This window comes from Haematobia irritans, chromosome 2, assembly GCF_050003625.1.
Source record: "Haematobia irritans isolate KBUSLIRL chromosome 2, ASM5000362v1, whole genome shotgun sequence".
NCBI lineage: Eukaryota > Metazoa > Arthropoda > Insecta > Diptera > Muscidae > Haematobia > Haematobia irritans.
Genome location: NC_134398.1, coordinates 125,856,328 through 125,881,575, shown reverse-complemented (window position 1 = coordinate 125,881,575; position 25,248 = coordinate 125,856,328). Strand labels below are relative to the sequence as shown.

Genomic DNA, 25,248 nt, shown 5'->3' with positions numbered 1-25,248 from the left:
CTATGTCTTTCTTACTGGGCTTCTTGTTCTCTTCCTTTGCCGAAATAATTTTGTTCAAAATGGGATCTTTACGCTGTTCTGTTGGCCAGTCCACTCCAGATTCGATGTGTAACAGCCGAATATCAACAATCTCCTCCTTATGTTCAGCTTTCGAGCAGTGCTTGCATTCTATTCTGCAAGGTCGACGTGACAAAGCGTCAGCGTTACCGTGTTTTCCACCTTTTCTATGCTCGATACTGAAATCATAGCTTTGGAGCCTCTCGATCCAACGTGCCAGTTGAGCTTCCGGATTCTTGAATTGGAGCAACCATCGTAGAGCTGAGTGATCAGTCCTGAGCAAGAAGTGTTGTCCATACAAATATTTATGATAATGTTTTACACCCTCTATGACGGCTAGCAGCTCTCGTCGCGTTACACAGTAGTTCTTTTCGGGCTTGGACAACGTTCGGCTGAAATATCCGATGACCTTCTCCTTGCCGTCTATCTGTTGGGATAGCACACCTCCAATACCATGCGCGCTAGCATCTGTATCCAAAACAAATTTTTCGCCCGGAATAGGATACGCTAGAACAGGAGCTGAACATAAAAGTTCTTTTAAATGTTGGAATGAATCCTCCTGTTCGTCGCTCCACTGGAACTTCTGACCTTTTTGCGTCAATTTATGGAGACTAGCGGCGATGCTGGCGAAGTTTGGGACGAATCGTCGGTAATATGTACATAACCCAAGGAAACTTCTTAATTCGTGGAGATTTCGGGGTCGTGGCCAATCTCTGACAGCTTGGATTTTGTCTTCATCGGTGGATATGCCCTCTGCAGTCACATGATGACCCAGGTATTTAACTTCCCGCTGGAAAAGGGAGCATTTCTTTGCGTTAAGGCGTAGACCAGCGGCTGACAATTGCTGGATAACGTCTTTCAAGTTCTTAAGGTGCTCGTCAAATGTTTTGCCCATCACTATGATGTCGTCCAAGTATATCAAGCACGACTTCCAGTGCAACCCCTTCAGTACCCGCTCCATCAATCTTTCGAAGGTAGCCGGAGCGTTGCAGAGCCCGAACGGCATTACATTGAATTTCCAGAGACCGCCATTAACGCCAAAAGCCGTCTTTTCCTTGTCTTTCTCGGCGATCTCTACTTGCCAATATCCACTCTGCAAATCAAGCGTAGAAAACCATGTTGTTCCGGCTAGTGTGTCCAACGCGTCATCAATGCGTGGAAGCGGATAACTGTCCTTTTTGGTGACATCATTCAGTTTTCTGTAGTCCACGCAGAATCGGGTACTTCCATCTTTCTTTTTGACCAGCACAACTGGGGAACACCAAGGACTTGATGATGGCTCGATCACTCCACTCTCCGCCATTTCCTTTATGAGCTTTTGAACTTCGTCTCTTTTTGCCAGGGGAACAGTTCGTGGTGCCTGTTTTATGGGCCTTTCTTCTGCGGTTTTAATTTCATGTTTCACTACAGATGTTCTTCCTTGATTTCCCTTTTCAGAAGCAAAAGCAGAGGCGTTTTTCCACAACAATTGCTTGGCTTTATTTCTCTCTGACGGCGATAGATGACGTGTCCAAGCCTCGAAATTCCCTTCTAGATGTTTTCTCACTGCTCCATATGTCTTTGATGAGTTGCCTTCCAAATTGACTATTGCCTCGGCTGGTGTACATTTGCCAATGTCAGAAAATTTTACAATTTGCTCATGATTGTCAGACAAGTTCAAGACACGAACTGGTATTAGTCTCTCTTCGTTCGTTGTTACCAGGGCATTTGCTATCAAGATGTTGTTGCTTTTGTTTTCTGCTGGTTCAACAACCCACAATTGGCCGACTTCACAATCTCCATTCATAGAAACCCATATAATTGTTTCGGCATTCGGTGGTATAGACTCCGACTGGCTCGTTGTCAAACGTCTGACAGGTGTATTCTCGTCGTATCCCACGTTTACCGTTATTTCGGCATCGCACCATGTCATTACACGACGCTTCATATCCAGATTGAGGCCAAAAGCAATCATGAAATCCGCTCCAATTATAACTTCGTCTACTATATCGGCCACAATGAAATCATAAGTAACGGATTTGTTAGCAATAGTTAATTTTACGGCGACCTTTCCATATACGGTTGCGGGTTCCCCTGTAGCCGTGCGTAGCTTGACTCCAATCAGTGGTGTAACTTTTCCTTTTACTAAATCAGATCTAATGATAGACTTTGATGCACCAGTATCCAACGTCAAAGTACGCTTGTCGCCATTAATAACACCCGCAATAGTTAAATTGTTATTTTTCTGTTGAACTATTGCTATGGAGATGGTGGGGCCATCGTCTGTGGGAGCCAGCTCTTGCCCCGCTGAACTAGCTCGATTTAGTTTAAAGGCGACTCACTTGACTGTGGGGTCACCTTCTTATGGCTATTGTTTAATGGAGATGGTGATGTGGACCTTGACCGTTTGCGTCGTGCTTTGCATTCTCGAGCTAGATGTCCCGGCTTATCACAGTTATAGCATTTGATCCGGGATTTATTTGCCTCTTGCTTTATTTCTTGCATTGCCTGCTTCATGGCCTCTTTCATCGACTCAATAACGGACTTTGATTCATCACACTCTGTCTCTACTTTACGTACCTTGTGAATTTGAGGCCGCGCTAGCAATCTCGCAGTCTCCTGTGCAAGTGCGAATGTTACTGTTTCAGCGAATGTAGCCTTTTGTGACGCATATGTTGCACATTTTATATCTGGGTCTCGAATTCCATTGACGAAGGTTTCAATCTTGATGCGGTCCACAAGAGGATGACTCTCACCTGGGTATGTCAAAAGCACTAGCCGCTCAACTTCTGTTGCGAAATCTTGTAGGGTTTCATTCGATTTCTGGATTCTTCCTCTCAATTCCATTCTGAAGATGTCCTGCTTGTGCTCTCCACCATACTTGCGTTGAAGTGCCGCTATTACTTCATTATAGTTATTTCTAGAAGCAGCGGGAATGCTTTGTATCACATCAGCAGCATTGCCCTTTAATGCCAATAGAAGTTCAATTGCTTTATCATCGTCATTCCACAAATTTCTACAAGCAACCATTTCGAATTGGAATTTGAAGACATCAAATGACGTTGAGCCATCGAAAACAGGAGTTTTGATTTTTGAGCCCTCGATGACGCGCACTGGACCACCTTTAATTTCCAGCTCTGACATTTTTTTCTCAAGGTGTAGAAATTTTTCATCGTGAACCACAAATTTCTTATCCAATTCCACAATTTGATTTTCTATATGGTCCACACGTTTCTCCATGCCTTCAGAAATTTGTTGTAATTTTTCGTTGACCATTCTAGAATTTTCGTCGAATTTTTCTTCCAATTTTCTAGAATTTTCTTCCATTTTTCTAGAATTTGCTTCCATTTGTAGGGCATTTTCTTTCAGCAATTTTCTAGAATTTTCTTCCATTTTTCTAGAATTTTCTTCCATTTTTCTAGAATTTTCTTCCATTTTTCTAGAATTTTCTTCCATTTTTCTAGAATTCTCATCCATGATTTTTCTAGAGTTTTCTTCCATCATTTTGCTTAAAACATTGAGCATTGAGGTGTAATCCACAACACTTGAAGCCACAGATGGATTTTCTACACTGCTGGTATTGACGAGTATTGATTCGTCAATGTCCTCCTTATAATCAAACTCATGCGTCGCAATGTCCATAATACGCCGTTCAAACTCTTCCAGTAGACGCTTTTGAAGCTGGGCCTTATTGCCTGTTGTCGGCAGGTCCAGTTTGCTCAATTCCTTTTTTAAGTCTTCCACACGAAGCTCATTAAACTTCATTGTAGATTTTTTTTTCGTTATTTCACTTCCGACACCAATTGTTACGTTTTTATATTTAGGCGTTTTTAATTACCCGACAATTAAAACACAGTTCTTTTAAATAACCACAATCTACAATTTATTTACTATGACTTCACACTTTACAATTCGTTCACACTGAAGATATTCGTTTGACGCTTTAATTAAGACTGACTCGTTAGCAGCATGCGAGCGCTTTTATATATGACGGTGTGGCAATACGAGAAAATTCTGGTAGCACCACAATATTCTGGCAACGCCAGAACATTCTTAGATAATGCTAGAAGGATCTACGACCATTAAGTTATTCGTCTGGTGGCTGCCAAACACATACACACTCACATAGATATATGCTCGCATTACTACAACAACAATGTCAGTAGACAATGAGATGAAATGAGAATGCAGAATAACAAAGCAAAGGGGTTGCTATTCTATGAGAGAGTAAGAACTAACATTTCGGTAAGCAAACAAAAGAACATAAAAGAAATTCAGGAAAATACTAGAAAATGAATAGATGATTCCAACAAGTGATAGCGAAGTTTTATCGTTACAATTTGAAATTTTAAATTAACGGAAACTAATTTAAATAAACTTATATCTATAATTATCAAATTCGTAACAATAATTATAGACTGATATGAACCAATTCCTGCATGGTTGTTGGATACCATATTCTAACATCAGGTACCAAATTTCAACCGAATCGGATGAATTTTGCTCTTCCAAGAGGCTCCGGAGGTCAAATCTGGGGATCGGTTTATATGGGGGCTATATATAATTATGGGCCGATTTCGACCAATTTTTGCATGGGTGTTTGAGGCCATATATTAACACCACGTACCAAATATCAACTGAATCAGATGAATTTTGGTTTTCCAAGAGGCTCCGGAGGTTTATATGGGGGCAATAGACAATTATGAACCGATGTGGACCAATTTTTGCATGGTCATTAGAGACCATATACTTACACCATGTACCAAATTTCAGCCGGATCAGATGAAATTTGCTTCTCTTAGAGGCTCCCCAAGCCAAATCTAGAGATCGGTTTATATGGGGGCTATATATAATTATCGACCGATGTGGACCAATTTTTGCATGGTCATTAGAGACCATACACTAACACCATGTACCACATTTCAGCCGGATCGGATGAAATTTGCTTCTCTTAGAGGATCCGAAAGCCAAATCGGGGGATCGGTTTATAGAGGGGCTATATATAATTATTGATCGATGTGAACCAATTTTTGAATGGTCATTAGAGACCATATACTTACACCATGTACCAAATTTCAGCCGGATCGGATGAAATTTGCTTCTCTTAGAAGCTCCGAAAACCAAATCGGGGGATCGGTTTATATGGGGGCTAGATATAATTATAGACCGATGTGGACCAATTTTTGCATGGTTGTTAGAGACCATATACTAACACCATGTACCAAATTTCAGCCGGATCGGATGAAATTTCCTTCTCTTAGAGAGTCTGCAAGCCAAATTTGGGGGTCCGCTTATATGGGGGCTATACGTAAAAGTGGACCGATATGGCCCATTTGCAATACCATCCGACCTACATCAATAACAACTACTTGTGCCAAGTTCGGAAGTTAGCGTGATTTTAACAGACGGACGGACATGCTCAGATTTACACTCATATGATCACAGAGGCCAATTTTTTGCTCCGATTTAGTTGAAATTTTGCACAGGGAGTAGAATTAGCATTGTAGCTATGCGTGCCAAATTTGGTTGAAATCGGTTCAGATTTAGATATAGCTCCAATATATAGCTTTCGGCCGATTTACACTCATATGACCACAGAGGCCAATTTTTTGCTCCGATTTAGTTGAAATTTTGCACAGGGAGTAGAATTAGCATTGTAGCTATGCGTGACAAATTTGATTGAAATCGGTAAATAGCTTTCGCCCGATTTACTCTCATATGACCACAGAGTCCAATTTTTAACTCCGATTTAATTGAAATTTTGCACAGGGAGTAGGATTAGTATTGTAGCTATGCGTGCCAAATTTGGTTGAAATCGGTTCAGATTTAGATATAGCTCCAATATATATGTTTTTCTGATTTCGACAAAAATGGTCAAAATACCAACATTTTCCTTGTAAAATGCCACTGCTTAGTCGAAAAGTTGTAAAAATGACTCTAATTTTCCTAAACTTCTAATACATGTATATCGAGCGATAAATCATAAATAAACTTTTGCGAAGTTTCCTTAAAATTGCTTCAGATTTAAATGTTTCCCATATTTTTTTTACTAACATTGTGTTCCAACCTAGTGCATTAGCCGACTTAAATTTTAAGTCTATAGATTTTGTCTATCAAATTCTGTCCAGATCGAGTGATATTTAAATGTATGTATTTGGGACCCCCAACACATTTGACGGATGTGATATGGTATCGTAAATTTAGATCTACAAAGTGGTGCAGGGTATAATATAGTCGGCCCCGCCCGACTTTAGACTTTCCGTACTTGTTTTAAATTTAATTAAATTTAGTTTTAATTTAACTTTAATCCCTTGTATTAAATTTCATTTGCAGATTGTGATAGCATTTCCTTTGGAGACGGAACAGAGTCATTGGAAGGTAGCTGTTATTTATATAATTGGCGGATTTGCTGGTTCATTGGCCACTCTATGTTTGCAACCGCAACTCTCCCTAATGGGTGCTTCGGCTGGTGTATACGCATTGTTGATGACCCATATACCACATACGATAAAGGTTAGTGAAGCGTATCTCCCTCACCCTTCACTAAACCAATCATCAATTCTTGCAACATTTTGGGGGGTGGTGGCAGCGTTGAGGATGCTACATCCAATAACACAAGGAGAAAGTGGACACAAATGGACTAGATCGACTTGATGTGTATTTATTTTTACATGAACTCATATCGACCATTGGACCAAGTCTGTTTTTTATCCATTCTCGTGATGCTAATGGCATCCGATAGCATTGTAATAAAAACTGATGGTTTATTTTTATATTTTCTGGTCTTTTTCTTGCAGAATTTCTATTCACTGGACCATCGATATTTGCGTGTTTCAGCTTTAATGATTTTATTTCTAAGCGACATCTGTTTCACCACATTCCATGTGCTCATCAATCACAACACTAATCCACGCATATGTGTGGAGGCACATGTGGCAGGTGCTATCTCGGGTTTATTAATGGGATTCCTTATCTTTAGTAGACTGGCCAAAGGACAAATAATCTGAAGAGAAATTAAGACAATAAAAGCATCTGTGGGGCCGTACACATTGTCATCACCAAGAAAAAATGGGAAGCAGCAGAAACTGTGCAATTGGGATAATGTGACTATATCCAATGTCATACAATGTGTTAAATAATGACGATTTCGTTTGGAGAAAAAATGTGTTGCCGAAATCCCATACAAAGAAAACGAATAAAATTGTACAACATTGATACAAAATCCAAAAAAGAAAATAAAACAAGTGGTTTGTAAACAAAAGAAAATTCGCGGAAATATTTCGATTGTTGTTAACAACTATCATCCAAAAAAAATGCATTTACTTTTTGCATTTTTTCTTTTATCTTAAAAATATTTAATCTGAAATTTGTTGTCGCGGCACTAAACAATTGAAATGCTTCTTCTTAGTAATAAGCTATGGTGAAGAAATCGAAGAACAACCACATTCCTTCGTATTTTCAACAATTCTATCATCTAATTAGAGGAATAAAGGTGTCTTCAACAGCTGTTTGAAAGTGTAACCATCTGTACCTACAATGCAAAATGGGTTACACCTTTGGTCTTGCAATGGGTCAATCGAACGTGCACTTTTGAGTAGGCTGCACTGGATTTTCCAATTGAACAAAAATATTCGATTCATAGGGGTAAGATGCAAAATATGTTACAATTTTTTTTACCAAACGAAATCACTATAAGATCGGCGGCAAAAAATACAATTTTATAATAATTTTATTTCATTATTAAATTTGATTTGCGTACATTTTTACCTAGGTGTTTGCATAATGGCTTCGTGAACCCAAAAGTCGAATTTTCAATAATCACAAAACGCGAAAGTGCATTTTTTTGGGAAAAGTTAAGGCATTGAATTTTCCAAAATGTGGAAAATTCATTAGTTCAATTGAAAATGGATGTGTCCTTAAATTATAATGTATTATCGTAGAAAGCAGTTAAATGACAAACGATTTAACGATTATTTGTTTTGCTTGTCTAAAATTTCGTTCTTCGGAAAAGAAAACTCTTCTTATTCCATATGAAGTCTAGGCAGATTAAATGCCTATATAAGCCAAATCAATTCTTGACCGATTTGTATAGAGGAGACTATAAATAATTATGAATTAATATGAACCAATTTTTGCACTGTAATTAGAAGGACAAATTTCAGCCGAATCGGATGAAATTTGTTCTTTCATGATGCTCCAGAAGTCATATTTCGGGAGTCGGTTTAATGGGGACTATATATAATTATGATAGCATAGCAGGTTGGCTGATAAGTCCCCGGTCTAACAAAGAAAAACACATTTTTTTTGTCAAAATTCGTTTTTATTATTCAACATATTTCCCTTCAAGAGCGATACAACGATTATAACGACCTTCCAATTTTTTGATACCATTTTGGTAGTACTCCTTCAGTTTTGCCTCAAAATAGGCCTCAGTTTCGGCGATCACCTCTTCATTGCAGCCAATTTTTTTCCCTGCGAGCATCCTTTTGAGGTCTGGAGAATACGGTGGGTGGGGAAGCAATTCGAAGCCCAATTCATGAATTTTTGCCATCGTTCTCAATGACTTGTGGCACGGTGCGTTGCCTTGGTGGAACAACACTTTTTTATACCCTCCACCATAGGATGGGGGTATATTAACTTTGTCATTCCGTTTGTAACACATCGAAATATTGCTCTAAGACCCCATAAAGTATATATATTCTGGGTCGTGGTGAAATTCTGAGTCGATCTAAGCATGTCCGTCCGTCCGTCCGTCTGTCCGTCTGTCCGTCTGTCCGGCTGTCCGTCCGTCTGTGGAAATCACGCTAACTTCCGAACGAAACTAGCTATCGACTTGAAACTTGGCACAAGTAGTTGTTATTGATGTAGGTCGGATGGTATTGAAAATGGGCCATATCGGCCCACGTTTACGTATAGCCCCCATATAAACCGATCCCCAAATTTGGCTTGCGGAGCCTTCCGGAGCAGCAAAATTCATCCGATCCGGTTGAAATTTGGTACGTGATCTAAGTATACGGTCTCTAACAACCATGCAAAAATTGGTCCATATCGGTCCATAATTATATATAGCCCCCATATAAACCGATCCCCAGATTTGACCTCCGGAGCCTCTTGGAGGGGCAAAATTCATCCGATCCGGTTGAGATTTGGTACCTGATGTTAGTATACGGTCTCAAACAACCATGCAAAAATTGGTCCATATCGGTCCATAAATATATATAGCTCCCATATAAACCGATCCCCAGATTTGACCTCCGGAGCCTCTTGGAGGGGCAAAATTCATCCGATCCGGTTGACCTGATGTTAGTATACGGTCTCGAACAACCATGCAAAAATTGGTCCATATCGGTCCATAATTATATATAGCTCCCATATAACCGATCCCCAGATTTGACCTCCGGAGCCTCTTGGAGGGGCAAAATTCATCCGATCCGTTTGAAATTGGGTACCTGATGTTAGTATACGGTCTCTAACAAGCATGCAAAAATTGGTCCATATCGGTCCATAATTATATATAGCTCCCATATAAACCGATCCCCAGATTTGAACTCTGGAGCCTCTTGGATGAGCAAAATTCATCCGATCCAATTGAAATTTAGTACGTGGTGTTAGTATATGGTCTCTAACAACCATGCAAAAATTGGTCCATATCGGTCCATAATTATATATAGCTCCCATATAAACCGATCCCCAGATTTGACCTCCGGAGCCTCTTGGAGGAGCAATAGTCATCCGATGCGGTTGAAATTTGGTACATTTCGTTAGTATATGGCCTCTAACAGTCATGTAAAAATTGTCAAATTTTATTACTACAGAAAGTTTTGTCAAAATTTCAATTCTATAGAAAGTTTTGTAAAAAGTTTATTTCTATAGCAATGTTTGTCAACATTTTATTTCCATAGAAAATTTTGTCAAAATTTTATTTCTATAGAAAATTTTGTAAAAAAATTATTTCTGTAGAAAATTTTGTCAACATTTTATTTCTATAGACAATTTTGTCAACATTTTATTTCTATAGAACATTTTGTCAACATTTTATTTTTATAGAAAATTTTGTCAACATTTTATTTCTATAGAAAATTTTGTCAAAATTTTATTGTTATAGAAAATTTTGTCAACATTTTACTTCCATAGAAAATTTTGTCAACATTTTATTTCTATAGAAAATTTTGTCAAGTTTTTATTTCTATAGAAAATTTTGTCAAAATTTTATTTCTATAGAAAATTTTGTCAAACTGAATTATATACGTATTTAATCGGCCTTTTTTTTTGTTTAATATATACCCCTTATGGACTAACTTACAATTTAGAAGACAGTGTTAAAAAGTTTTACGATACCTTGCCATCGGCAAGTGTTATCGCAACCCAAGTAATTCGATTGTGGATGACAGCCTTTAGTAGAAGTTCCTACGCAATCCATGGTGGAGGGTACATAAGATTCGGCCTGGCCGAACTTACGGCCGTATATACTTGTTCTTCTTCATATGGGGCCGTTTTGCCGCGATTTCGACCTTCAAACGCTCCAATAATGTCATAAAGGGTGATTTGTTAAGAGCTTGATAACTTTTTTTTTTAAAAAAACGCATAAAATTTGCAAAATCTCATCGGTTCTTTATTTGAAACGTTAGATTGGTCCATGACATTTACTTTTTGAAGATAATTTCATTTAAATGTTGACCGCGGCTGCGTCTTAGGTGGTCCATTCGGAAAGTCCAATTTTGGGCAACTTTTTCGAGCATTTCGGCCGGAATAGCCCGAATTTCTTCGGAAATGTTGTCTTCCAAAGCTGGAATAGTTGCTGGCTTATTTCTGTAGACTTTAGACTTGACGTAGCCCCACAAAAAATAGTCTAAAGGCGTCAAATCGCATGATCTTGGTGGCCAACTTACCGGTCCATTTCTTGAGATGAATTGTTCTCCGAAGTTTTCCCTCAAAATGGCCATAGAATCGCGAGCTGTGTGGCATGTAGCGCCATCTTGTTGAAACCACATGTCAACCAAGTTCAGTTCTTCCATTTTTGGCAACAAAAAGTTTGTTAGCATCGAACGATAGCGATCGCCATTCACCGTAACGTTGCGTCCAACAGCATCTTTGAAAAAATACGGTCCAATGATTCCACCAGCGTACAAACCACACCATTTTTCGGGATGCATGGGCAGTTCTTGAACGGCTTCTGGTTGCTCTTCACTCCAAATGCGGCAATTTTGCTTATTTACGTAGCCATTCAACCAGAAATGAGCCTCATCGCTGAACAAAATTTGTCGATAAAAAAGCGGATTTTCTGCCAACTTTTCTAGGGCCCATTCACTGAAAATTCGACGTTGTGGCTCGTTAGTAAGTCTATTCATGATGAAATGTCAAAGCATACTGAGCATCTTTCTCTTTGACACCATGTCTGAAATCCCACGTGATCTGTCAAATACTAATGCATGAAAATCCTAACCTCAAAAGAATCACCCTTTATAATAGTCACTGTTGATGGTTTTTCCCTTCTCAAGATAATCGATAAAAATTATTCCATGCGCATCCCAAAAAACAGAGGCCATTATTTTTCCAGCGGACTTTTGAGTCTTTCCACGCTTCGGAGACGGGTCACCGGTCGCTGTCCACTCAGCCGACTGTCGATTGGACTCAGGATTGTAGTGATGGAGCCATGTTTCATCCATTGTCACATATCGACGGAAAAACTCGGGAGTATTATGCGCTTTACAGACTATCAGTTATTCCGGCCGGAATGTCGGTGTTTGTAAAGAATCTTACAGTGTGTCAGATCGATACGACTTGTCGGCGATGACTAAATAATCGGTAAATGTGTTATCGATCCCATAAACATGCAGCAGTATCGATTATGCCTTCGGACTTAACTTATAATGTGCACAATATATGGGATATGTTCGACAAGAGCACTGTCGTCCGGAATAACTGATAGTCTGTAAAGCGCATTACGAGTTAACAGCTGCTGCGTTGTTGTTTTTGGTCAAATGTGAGCTCGCGCGGCACCCATTTTGCACAGAGCTTCCGCATATCCAAATATTGATGAATGATATGACCAACACGTTTCTTTGATATCTTTAAGGCCTCTGCTATCTCGATCAACTTCATTTTACGGTCATTCAAAATCATTTTGTGGATTTTTTTGATGTTTTCTTCGGTAACTACCTCTTTCGGGCGTCCACTGCGTTCACCGTCCTCCGTGCTCATTTCACCACGCTTGAATTTTGCATACCAATCAATTATTGTTGATTTCCCTGGGGCAGAGTCCGGAAACTCATTATCAAACCAAGTTTTTGCTTCCACCGTATTTTTTCCCTTCAGAAAACATTATTTTGTCAAAACACGAAATTCCTTTTTTTCATTTTTTTTCACAATAACAAATGTTGCTTCACAAAAGACGCCCAATCTCACAAATTAATTGACTTACAGACGTCAAATTTTGACACGAATCATTTCAAGGTTGGTTGGTTTAATACTAGCGACGCCATCTATGTGTCAGACCGGGGACTTATCAGCCAACCTGTTATACTGACATTACGTACCAAATTTCAAAATGAAATTTGTTATGTAATGGTTAGAGGTTTTATTATTAATATTTCTAAAATAAATTTTAACATTGAGGACCGAAGAGACGGATTATATATACGTATATTCTTTATGGGGTCTGAGACCAATATTTCCCAGTCTGTGGTGGAGGATTTAAAAACTACTAAATTAAAATTTGTGTCCCAGTTGAAGAGGGGAGTACAAAGGGTCATGGCTTCAATCCCACAAATACGACTACGAATTTTGCTTAGTATTGAAGACGCATTTCTCTGATATAAAGTTTTTCCTTATCCAAAAGTCGATAAACTTTTCAATAAAGTCGTTTTGTCCTTATAGTAAAGTGACTCCACTTAAAATTGGGTATCCTACAATGAAAGATAATTTTGTTTGACATAGCTCAACTTGACTTTAATAATTCAGAAAAATTATTCAAAATTAATGAAATCGTCATTGAATTTGTTGTCTTTTTCCATCTTGACTACAAATCAAAAAAGGCTTTACAAATAGGAGATTTTTATAACACTTTATTTTAAAGACTTTTACTTGGAACCAAGTATAATTTCTACTCGTAGTCGAGTCCGGATCAGAGAATGAAACCGACCCATTTTTATCGGCGGCTAAAGATTTCATGTCCTTAAAATACGAATGTCCAAAAGTCGATAAACTTTTCAATGAAGTCGTATTGTCCTTATAATTAAGTGATTTGACTTAAAAATGGGTGTCATAACATGAAAGAACAATTTTTTGGGGTAAGGTCAACTTGACTTTAATAATTCAGAAAATTTCTTTAAAATTAATGAAATTGTCTTTATATTTGTTGTCTTTTTGCATCTTGACTACAAAGCAAAAAATCGTTCAAAAATAGGACATGTTTTTAAACACTTTATTTTAAAGACGTTTTTTACTTGAAACATAGTATAATTTCTACTGGAAGTCGAGTCTGAATGTGGAAAATAAAGTTGTCGTTAACTCATTTTTAAAGGACTTTGATAGCATATGAAGAAAAAAGCTAGAAGCTAGTACACAAAACCCAAATTAAAAAGAGAATTGTGTCTTAAAAGTATCCTTACTTGTACAGAGAATGAAGCCGCCGAGTCGCGCCGCCGATTTTAGCCGTCGCCGACCCGTTTTTAGCAGTCGACGCCGCCGCCGAATATGTCGACTCATCTCGACTCAAATTTAGCCGCCAATTAATCTAAAATATTGATTTATATCAGAAAAATTTAATAATATTTGTTATAGTTTTTGCCAAAATTTTGAACTTTCCACTTTCAATAAATTAGTATCAAGTTGCTATAATAGTTTTACAAAAATTTAGCCCAAAAAATTTGAATGAAATGTAAATTTGATTGTAAGATTAGTTGTACAACTAATCTCATTACAATTCGGAAAACTTCAAATTGATTTTATAATAGATAATTTTGCGCCGCCGAACAGACAATTTTTTATCGGCTTAGCCGTCAAACCGCCGCCGCCGGAGGCAAAAATTTAGTGTTAGCCGCCGCCGACAAAAATGGGTCGGCTTCATTCTCTGTACTTGTATTCTCCGCTTTTTTAGCTCGGAATCAATACCAAAATTCTTAAAGACAAAATCTTTGGAAACGGGCATGCTTTTTATATATGTATATTTTTGATTATCTGGCGACTAAATTTGACTCTAAATTTCGACTCAAATTCGGCGGTGGCGTCGACGGCGGCTAAAATCAGCGACTCCGCGGCTTCATTGTCTGATCCGGATTTGGAAATTTAAGTTTTCGTTAATATGATAGCACGTGAAGAAACAAACTAATAAATTAAACTTTGTTTCCTAGAATCAAGAATCAGAACTTAAATTTGAAAAAGAATTGTGTCTTAAATTTATCCTTACTTGAATTCTCCGCGTCTTTGGCTCGGAATCAATATGGAAATCATTAGTGTAAAGACAAAATCCTTGGAACCGGGCATGCTTTTTTTTAGTGCAGTTTCGACCAAACACCAAAAAGTTTTTCAGTCATTGATTATACCCTCTTAGTAATTCTGGTGACATTACTAAGTGTTTCAAAGCTTCTCTTGGTGGTTTCAACACAATGTAAAATGCCATCGGGACTCGTCTATAAAAATGAGTTAAACATATATCTAAGCAGCATCTAAGGGAATTGTTATCTGTTTTCATTTTTCATTTCATTTCATATATCTTTATTTCATAATCGAAAAGCCAAGGACAGGCCAAATATGATTATGCATAGCTACAATTTAGAAAGACACTATGGTATAACAAATTCAAATCCATATATAATTTACTTAGACATCTATTATTATATCAAAATGCAGTAAATAAATAAATAAATAAATGACACTAATATGGGTAAATAATAAGAGAACATTTTAAATTGGACGACCATTAATGTCAGTGTATAACATTTTTCTGTTTCCTTTCTTACTAAAGCCGCGAAATTAATATTCGTCTATATTCATGACAAGGTAGGGAGAAATTCCTATTGTCGTAGGGAACAATTGTGTTCCACAACCTTACCACTCTCACCTGAAATGATCTCTGCATCACTAATGTCTGGTACCGTGGAACCACCAAGCAGCGAGTTCTATTCGAGTCTCCAAATTCAAAAAGTGCAATCAAATAGGATGGATTACAATATTTCATTGTCTTGTAAAACAACATCATTAGCCTTAATTTAATAAAATTCTCAAAGGTGCACCCTAAAAGTTCCACCGAGCTGCTCGTTACATGGTCATGCATCCTCAAATTGTATATATATCGAATAATTCGATTAAAACAAACCTTGAGGCGATGTAGGCTACCCGAACTGGTTCCTGAAAATACTTCCAGGCCATACATAATGTGTGGCATTAGAAGACCAAGTCCTATGCGCCTTCGTATAGTAAAAGGGAGACTTGATCCTGCCCTATAAATTCTGCGTAGTTGAAATGTAATATTCGAAATGACCTTATTTATATGCCTGTCGAAATTAAGACGATTATCAACGTAAAATCCCAAAACCTTAATGCAATCAACTTTGTCAATAACACTATTGTTAATAAAGAAATTCAAACTAGAAAAATTCGAACCATTAAAAGTAATGCACTTGGATTTAGCAGCATTAACCTCAATAAAATTATCCCTACACCATGTAGACACCGCCACCAGTTCATCATTCATCCGATCCTGGAACTGGATGCACTCCACTCCACTACCAACTATTTGCAAATCATCAGCATATAGCCGAGCCCTTCCAAAGGATAAAACCTGAAATCAGGGATCCGGAGCGGTCCATTTTTTTCGCTCCGCTCCGCTCCCGCTCCGGAGAAAAAAAAACCGCTCCGCTCCTCGCTCCGCTCCGAGAAAAAAAAAAATCGCTCCGCTCCGCTCCACGCTCCGCTCCGCTCCTCTTCGAGAAAATTATAGTACAAACATTGTATTATTTGTTCAATTGAGTTTTATTTTATTTAGAAAAATCGGGCGGTACATATATGGGAGCTATAGCTAAATCTGAACCGATTTCGATGATTTTTTGCACATATAGTTAGTGCTATAGAAGATTACATTTCGCCAACTTTGAGTAAGATCGGTTGATAAATAAGGGTTTTATGACCTAATTTGACAAAATCGGGCGGTACATATATATGGGACCTATATTTAAATCTGAACCGATTTCGATGAAATTTTCAGACTTAAAGGGTGATACAGAAGATTATTTTGTGCTAAATTTGACGACGATCGGTTAGTAAAAAAAATGCAACGTGACCCCATTTGTCGAAATCGGGCAATACATATATATGGGAGCTCTATCTAAATTTGATCCGATTTCTTCCAAATTCAATAACGTTCGTCCTTGTGCCCAAAAAAACTCCCTGTACCAAATTTCATCAAAATCGGTTAATAATTGCGACCGAAATCCTGTGAACAACAAATACATGGACAGACGGACGGATGGACGGACGGACGCCGAGCGCTAGATCGACTCAGGAGGTGATTCTGAGTCGATCGGTATATGTTTTATGGGGTCTAAAATCAATATTTCTTGTAGGCACATTTTTTGGCAGATCAAACTTATTATACCCTAACCACTATGTGGTTTAGGGTATAATGACTTTAAAACAATGTGTTGAAATATTTTATTAATTTTGAATATTTTTTCAGAAATATTAAATCCATTTTGACTTCATTAAAACGAAATATGCATTCATGTTAGGATACACATTTTTATGTCGAATCACTTAGCTATAAGGACAAACAGACTTCATTGAAAATTTTAGAGACTTTTAGACAAGGAAAAACTTTTTTCAGAGAAATACGTCTTCTATTCTAAGCAAAATTCGTATTCGTATTTTAAGCATGTGAAATATTTGGCCTCCCGACAATATTCTTTGCGGTGCACCATCTACTATTTAATATGTGATAGAAACCAAATTTATGAAAATGGACCAAATTCTGTTTGGTCTGACCATCGGACCAAATTTAAAAATTAGAAATCTTTTGGACCAATTTTGGTCCGATCGGACCAAAACGGCAACGCTGATTGGAATTGAAAGTCTATACACAGAGTAGAAGTAACTACTCTCCGAAAGTTTTTTTTTTTGTTTTGCAACAGACGTAGAGAAGAGGTTTTGTTATATTTGTAATGTGTGTGTGTATGTTTATGTTTGCAACAACCTCCATCGACATCAGTTCGTGGTATACCTACGAATATTCTTACTCAGATCTAGTGTTACCTAATTTCGCTTTTTTCCCCTTTATTGTATAATAAATGTATATGCGCACATTTTTCAACCAAAATTGAAACTATCCATAATTTTAATTAAATTTTCGAGAACTAATATCAGAAATAAGAGAATTCCAGGATATAGTACAATAGTAAAGCAAATGTGAATGAAAAAAAGCATGCCCGGTTCCAAAGATTTTGTCTTTACTTTAACAGTTTGGGTATTAATTCCGAGCCAAAGAAGCGGAGAATACAAGTAAGGATACTTTAAAGACGTAATTCTCTTTTAAATTTGGGGGTTATGTACTTGCTTCTAGGAAGCAAATGTTAATTTTTCATTTTTTAGATTTTTTCGTCAGTTGTTATCAAAATCCTTTAAAAACGAGTTAACGAGTTATTTTTTTTTTTTCATATTAAGACTCGACTTCCAGTAGAAATTATGCTATGTTTCAAGTAAAAAGCGTCTTTAAAATAAAGTGTTGAAAAACATGTCTTATTTTTTAACGATTTTTTGCTTTGTAGGCAAGATGCAAAAAGGAAACAAATTTAAAGACAATTTTATTAATTTTAAAGAATTTTTCTTAATTATTAAAGTCACGTTGACCTTACCTCAAAAATTTTATCTTTCATGTTATGATACACATTTTTAAGTAAAATCACTTAATTATAAGGACATTACAACTTCATTCAAAAGTTTATTGCCTTTTGGACAAGAAAAAAAACTTTATTTTAGAGAAATGCGTCTTCCATGTTAAGCAAAATTTTCATTCTTATTCTAAGGACATGGAATCTTTGACTTCACGACAATATTTTTTTCAGTGTAGAAAACTAAAAAATTAAATATAAATAAGATCGTTTAATTGCATTTATTTGACGTTCATTACAAACATCTTTGTAGTAATACGGGATGAAATTGATCGAAAGTACTGTTGTTACTTTTACAACACATACTAGATATATATTTTGACATTTGCCGTTTTTGAAAACAATTACTAAAAAACACGTTGTGTTTTCCCCAATGTACGTACGTACAAAAATACATATCGTACATTTTAAACATTTACTCACACTACGCTAAGTACTAGCTAAATTTGAAATTACCTACACAGTGTAATTTCAAAGTTACACATTTCATTCAAGTAATATTTTATTCGGAGCGGAGCGGTTTTTCATTTGGAAACCGCTCCGCTCCCGCTCCGCTCCGGATTTTAGAAATGCCGCTCCCGCTCCGCTCCCGCTCCGGCAAAAAAAGGGCTTGCTCCGCTCCGCTCCACGCTCCGCTCCGCTCCGCTCCGGATCCCTGCCTGAAATATATCATTGATATATATTGCCCTGTAAACTCCACTCGTAAACTGTAAATTATTTGACATACGTTTACGACGTATTTTACCATAGGTCAAAAACGTCATAAATATCCATAAAATACTTAGTATTTGACAATATTGAAAATTGTATAGTATACGGTTTTTAGAACCATTTATTTCATAGTTGTTTTGTATGCTTTCACGTTGTAGACTTTGAAAACCCGAAAAAAACTTTTGCCACGGCAATTTTCACAGTTACAACAATTTTAAAATGCATTGCATTCAGAAGTCCATCAAATATCACTTCTGGAAAAATTTCCAAATTACTTTTGAATAAAAATTTCGAATTATTATAATCAACAATTTTAAAATTCTTCAATATATCTTAGGATATTAAAAAAAATAGTTTGAAATCAAATCTAAGCATCTTGTAAGTGTTTTTGACATTTACTAGGTTTTTTTTAGGTTTTATACAGGTATATGACGTTTTCGACGTTTATAACTTTTTGACAGTAGAAAAACCAAAATATTGCTACTCGGACCATCTCTGTATATTACACAAAGTCATATTGCAGCAAATCGATTCACTGAATCCAACTTTAACCATCTTCAGCAAATCCGTTTTTCTTTTATGCTAAATTATTCAATATCAAGGTCGCACTCAAAAAAAGTGAATCCTCCATTTCAGTAAGGCCAATTTAACTTTATTTTAGTTCATGTAATTATTATGTTTGGAAAAAGTTTCTTTTACTCTAATAATTTTTTGCGTATGTTACTTAAATGAACTAAAAAACGGGAAAACATTTATACACAAATGAAACATAAAGATTTACTAAATTCGAACTTCTCGCAACATAGTTCATTATTTGTTTAAATTTGTAAATTTTTCTACAAATGCGCCCATCTTGAACTTCGTATGGCACTAAAGACATTTTTGCAATTTTGAACTCCAATTTTTTACTACAGACAACAACATTTTCTTTAACAAGCGAAAAAAAATTAGTAATACTGTTTAGTTAAAATTTTCTAAAAATAATTTAAATTTTCTAAAATTAACCAAACATGTTCTTCCAGGTTGGTTCACTCATTTTTCAGTGCGCTAGTTCAATATTGAAATTCAGACTCGACTTCAAGTATAAATTACGCCATGTTTCTAGTAAAAAAAATCTTCAAAATAAAGTCTTGAAAAATATATTTTATTTGGTATACGAATACGTTTTAGCAAGTTACAAAAAGTCATCGCCCTCACAGCTCTTACATCTGAGTGCTTCAATAAAAAGGCAATTATAATGCTAAAATCCTGATATATATATTTTTATTACTTTTTTAAATATTTTTCAACCTTAATAGATGTACGAATAATTTTGTCCAGCACGTACAAATAATTATGACCAAATTTAGTAGCCACTACTTGTTGTACACTTTTCAATGTCTACCAATTTCGTTATTAAAATATTGTTGTCATCGTATTTATATTTTAGTCGCATGCCCATGTACTTCTTTGTAGTTAGAAATTGTTAACACTTTCATTCATTTAAATTACTCATAATGTATTATTGATTGGATCATCATTCAATTATCATTTAAGCAAATACACACATATGGACTCAAAAGAATGTGTGTGTGTGTAATGTGACATATGTCTATTTAAATTTAAGTTTAGTTTCAGTTATGTTAAATGATTGTATGGAACTTAAGTTAGCTAGATAGGAAACCACAATTTATTTATAATAAATTGTATGTATATTAATGACAATGACTACGAGATTAAAATAATTTAAAACCAAACAATGAATAATAATTAAAATTAAAAAAAGAGATATGTGTGTATTTAAGAAACAAATACCAAAATTATATGTATTGTCATATTAATTTGACTGTATTAAAGTAATTTAACTTCAAACAATCATTTTTAATTAAAAATAAATAATTTATTTTTGTTAACAACTACATCAGAGAAATTTTACTTGTGTCACATATTATTTGATTAATTTTATTCACAATGGAATATGAAAACCATAAATAACACTATACTCCAGCAAAAAAAAAAATAGGAAGTTCTCTTAATCCATTACATGTACATCCAAAAATGGACCTAGTTTTCATTTGACAATATTACATAAGAGTTTTGCAATAATACTTATACTTATATATAGATCCCATATAAACCGCTCATCGGATATGGCCTCCAGAGCCTCTTGGAAAACAAAATTGGATCCGATCCGACTGTTTAAAAATCGTGCAAAAATTGGATTCTCATGGAGGAATAAATTTAAATCGGTCGCATTTGGCCTTCTAATTACCATGCGAAATTGGTTCATATCGGATCATAATTATACACACTTCTATATAAACTGACACAATGACCCCTAAAATCTCAGAATCTCAATCTGTTGGACTTTTGCACCTGGACCCTTGACACCAAAATATACCAAACTATTGATCAAATCAAGACGTCGCCGGGAATGAACAAAAATTCCACAGAGCCACATTCATGTAGCATGTGATGGGTTTGTCGGCCGTTTCAAGTCCATAATTCGTGCTAAAGGTAGCCAATTCAAACAAATATAAACTGATTCTAAAATGTGTTGTTATAATCATTTTTTTTTTAATTTGCCAAGTACTAAAGTGACTTATATGGGTATTTAATTTAGGATTTTTATATCCACCACCATAGAATGGTGACGGAGGTATAATAAGTTTGTCATTCAGTTTGTAACACATCTAAATATCGATTTTCAAATATATAACGTATATTTATTCTTGATCAAGGAGAAATTCTAAGAAGACATAACCATGTCCATCTGTCTGTCTGTTGGAATCACTCTACTGTCTTCAATAATGAAGCAATCGTGCTGAAATTCGCATTTTGTCTACAGGTAGGTCAAGTTCGAAGATGGGCTATATCGGTCCAGGTTTTGATATAGTCCCCATATGAACCGACCTCCCGATTTGGGGTATTGGGCTTATAGAAACCGTAGTTTTCATCCAAATTGAAAATCTAGAGGTATTTTAGGACCATAAAAAGGTGTGCCGAAAATGGTGAGTTCCATATTTTGATATAGCCCCCATCATCAAATTTTACTTCTTTGGCTTATAGAAACCGTAGGTTTTATCCAATTTGCCTGACATTAGAAATCTAGAGGTACTGTAGAACCGCAAACGTGTGCCGAAAATGGCGTGTATATAGACCGATCTCCCGATTTTACTTCTTGGGTTTATAGAAACCGTAATTTTTATCCAACTTGCATGAAATTTGAAATCTAGAATTATTTTTGGTCCATAAAGAGCTACCATGAAGTGGTACGTCGAAAATGGTGAGTATCGGGCAATGTTTTAGTATAGCCCCCAATTTGCCTGAAATTGAAAATCTGGATGTTTTTTAGGACTAGAAATAGGTGTGCAAGAAATGATTATATTGTTGGGGATTCTAGAAACCGTATTTTTTATTCAATTTTGAAATCTAGAGATTGTAGGACCGGAAATACGTGCGTGTGTGTGTTTTGGTATATCCCCCATATAGACCGATCACCACACGCAAAGAAAAAAAACGTTTGGAAAACGTGTACCGAAAACGTTTTTCTTTTGTTAGAGTTTTTTGAATTGCTTCGAAAATTTTAAACTTTTATCACCAAAAAAATTCGTTTGTTACAAAGTTTTTATTTTTTCAATAAAAAAAGTTATTTTTGAAACAACAACAGAGTCCATTTCGTTTATATCAAACACTCTTCTTTTCTGACTTTTGGTCTTTAATAAAACACATTTTACAGTTCAAAATTTAATATAGTACAATGTAATGTTGAACATTTTTTTTCGGAATCTTCGGAACATATGTAGAATGTATGTAAAAAAAAAAAAAAAAAAAAAAAAACTTTGGTCGAAGCAGGGATCGAACCCACGACCCTTGGCATGAGAGTCAGACGTAGCAACCACTGCTCCACGGTGCCAAACTAAATGTTTGTTTCTGTTAAATAAACTTTGTTTATTCGGTTCGTGGGCGCCGCAAGCTATGCTATATAAATATAACTTATATGGATATTTATCTCTTGATGACCATAACAGGTACATAGCTCAGTGGTTAGTGTGTTGGCTTACAAAGTGCATGGTCCGCGGTTCGATTCTCCGTCCAGGCGAAAGGTAAAAAAATTTTAAACATTTATAAAATCGTATAATTTCTTCTACATTGTTTGTATTACAGAAAAAGGTGCTAAGAACTAAAAATCTTCGTGGAAGTGAGAAAGATGTGAGGGAAAATGCAATTAGCCAGAAAAAAAATTTTTTTTGAGTTAGTCTTTATGAAATTGTTTTTACATCCTGGAAAAGAATAAACGTTTATCACAAAAAGTATATACTTTTCTTCCAAATACACTTCCTTACAGCGAAAAGCAAATGAGAAACAAACTTTGTTTGTCTAAAATTTCGTTTGGGAGGAAAGAATTATTTTTTTGCGTGCAGATTTTATTTATTGGGCTTATAGAAACCGTAGTTTTTATCAAATTTGCATGAAATTTTAAAACTAGAATTCTTTTTGGACCATAAATAGGTGTGCCGAAAACGGTGAGTATCGGTTAATGTTTTGATATAGCCCCCCATAAGCCGATCCTCCGATTTAAATCCTTGGGTATCTAGAAACCGTAGCTTTTACTCGATTTGCCTGAAGTTGTAAACATACTGGCATTTGGGAGTCACAAAAAGTGTATATGATTTAGTTTTTATCGGTCATTTGGTAAGGCCTCCATATAGACCGATTTCACTTCTTAAGGGTATAGAAGGCGCACTGATCATGAAAATTGCTTGAAATTGAATTAAAATTTCCAGATTTTACTTCTCGTAATCATTTAATGGCGGTGAAAATCTACAGATTTTAGATTTCAAATCAAGGTGGTATTTCATCATTTTCTTGCACACTTACAAAAGATGTTAATGATTCCTCTAAACCTCTAACAAAAATGGTTCTTTTAAATCCAGAATCTGATATATTCTGCATAGGTAAAATCTTTAAATTTATTATACCCTGCGCCACACTGTGGAACAGGGTATTATATGTTAAGTTAGTGCATATGTTTGCAAATCCAGAAGGAGACGAGATAGACACTAGAGGTGTGCACGTGACACGAAATTATCGTGACTCACGAACATTTTCGTGACTCACGCGTGAGTTGTGAGTCACGCTGACGGCAACGGCGTGAGTGTGCGTGAGCGTGATTAACCAACCAAATGTCGTGCGTGATCGTGAGTCACGAAAATAATATCTTCGTGAGTGTGCGTGAGTAACGAATTTCGGAAAAACACACTCAAGAAAATAATCCTGCTTACGAACATAAAATGCTTACGAGTTGAATTAATTTATAATTTTAGTGATCCTAGGTGGTAAGAGTTTTATAACGCACTCGATTTTAACCATACTCATGTTTTCAGTCAGATTTTCGTGCGTGAGTGTGCGTGAATATAAATTTTCTTTTCGTGAGCGTGCGTGACCGTAAGTCCTACCAGAAAATATTGTGCGTGAATAAGATTTCTCCGTCGTGAGTGTGCGTGAGCGTGAGCACAATATTACTCACGTGCACACCTCTAAGAGACACATAGTGTATTTGGCAAAAATGCTCAGGGTGGGCTCCTGAGTCGATATAGCCATGTCCGTCCGTCCGTGAACACATTTTTGTAATCAAAGTCTAGTTCGCAGTTTTAGTCAAATCGACTTCAAATTTGGCACAAGTATGTGTTTTGGCTCAGAATAGAACCCCATTTATTTTGGAAGAAATCGGTTCAGATTTAGATATAGTTCCCATATATATATATATTTCGCCCTATATGGACTTATATAGCCATAGAAGCCAGAGTTTTACCCGAATTTGCTTAAAATTTTGCACAAGAAGAACAATTAGTACTATAGTCAAGTGTACCAAATTTTATTGAAATCGGTTCAGATTTAGATGTAGCTCCCATATATATCTTTCGACCGATATGGACTAATATGGTCCCAGAAGCCAGAGTAAAACCCCAATTTGGTTGAAATTTTGCACTTGAAGTACAAGTAGTATTGTAGTCAAGTGTGCCAAATTTTATTGAAATCGGTTCAGATTTAGATATAGCTCCCATATATATCTTTCGCCCGATATGGACTAATACGGTCCCAGAAGCCAGAGTTTTACCCCAATTTGGTTGAAATTTTGCACTAGGAGTACAATTAGTCAAATTGCCAAAATTTATAGAAATCGGTTCAGATTTAGATATAGTTCCCATATATATGTTTTTCTGATTTCGACAAAAATGGTCAAAATACCAACATTTTCCTTGTAAAATCGCCACTGCTTAGTCGAACTTCTAATACATATATATCGAGCGATAAATCATAAATAAACTTTTGCGAAGTTTCCTCAAAGTTGATTCAGATTTAAATGTTCCCATATTTTTTACTAACATTGTGTTCCACCCTAGTGCACTAGCCGACTTAAATGATGAATCTATAGATTTTGTAGAAATCTATCAAATTCTGTCCAGATCGAGTGATATTTAAATGTATGTATTTGGGACAAACCTTTATATATAGCCCCCAACACATTTGACGGACGTGATATGGTATCGAAAATTTAGATCTACAAAGTGGTGCAGGGTATAATATAGTCGGCCCCGCCCGACTTTAGACTTTCCTTACTTGTTTTCTTTAAATT

At 36.1% G+C, this 25,248-nt stretch overlaps 1 protein-coding gene across 1 annotated transcript in view; it reads left to right on the top strand.

Annotated features, from left to right (window-relative positions):
* The window catches only part of rho-6 (serine protease rhomboid 6), a 63,143-nt gene extending 42,616 nt beyond the window's left edge, over positions 1-20,527 (top strand). Inside the window, exons 3-5 of the mRNA XM_075296109.1 lie at positions 6,370-6,549; positions 6,834-7,680; positions 19,652-20,527. Coding sequence (XP_075152224.1) covers positions 6,370-6,549; positions 6,834-7,043 — 390 coding nt within the window. The 3' untranslated portion in view covers positions 7,044-7,680; positions 19,652-20,527. The remainder of the gene's footprint in view (positions 1-6,369; positions 6,550-6,833; positions 7,681-19,651) is intronic.
* The last annotated feature ends 4,721 nt before the right edge of the window (positions 20,528-25,248 follow it).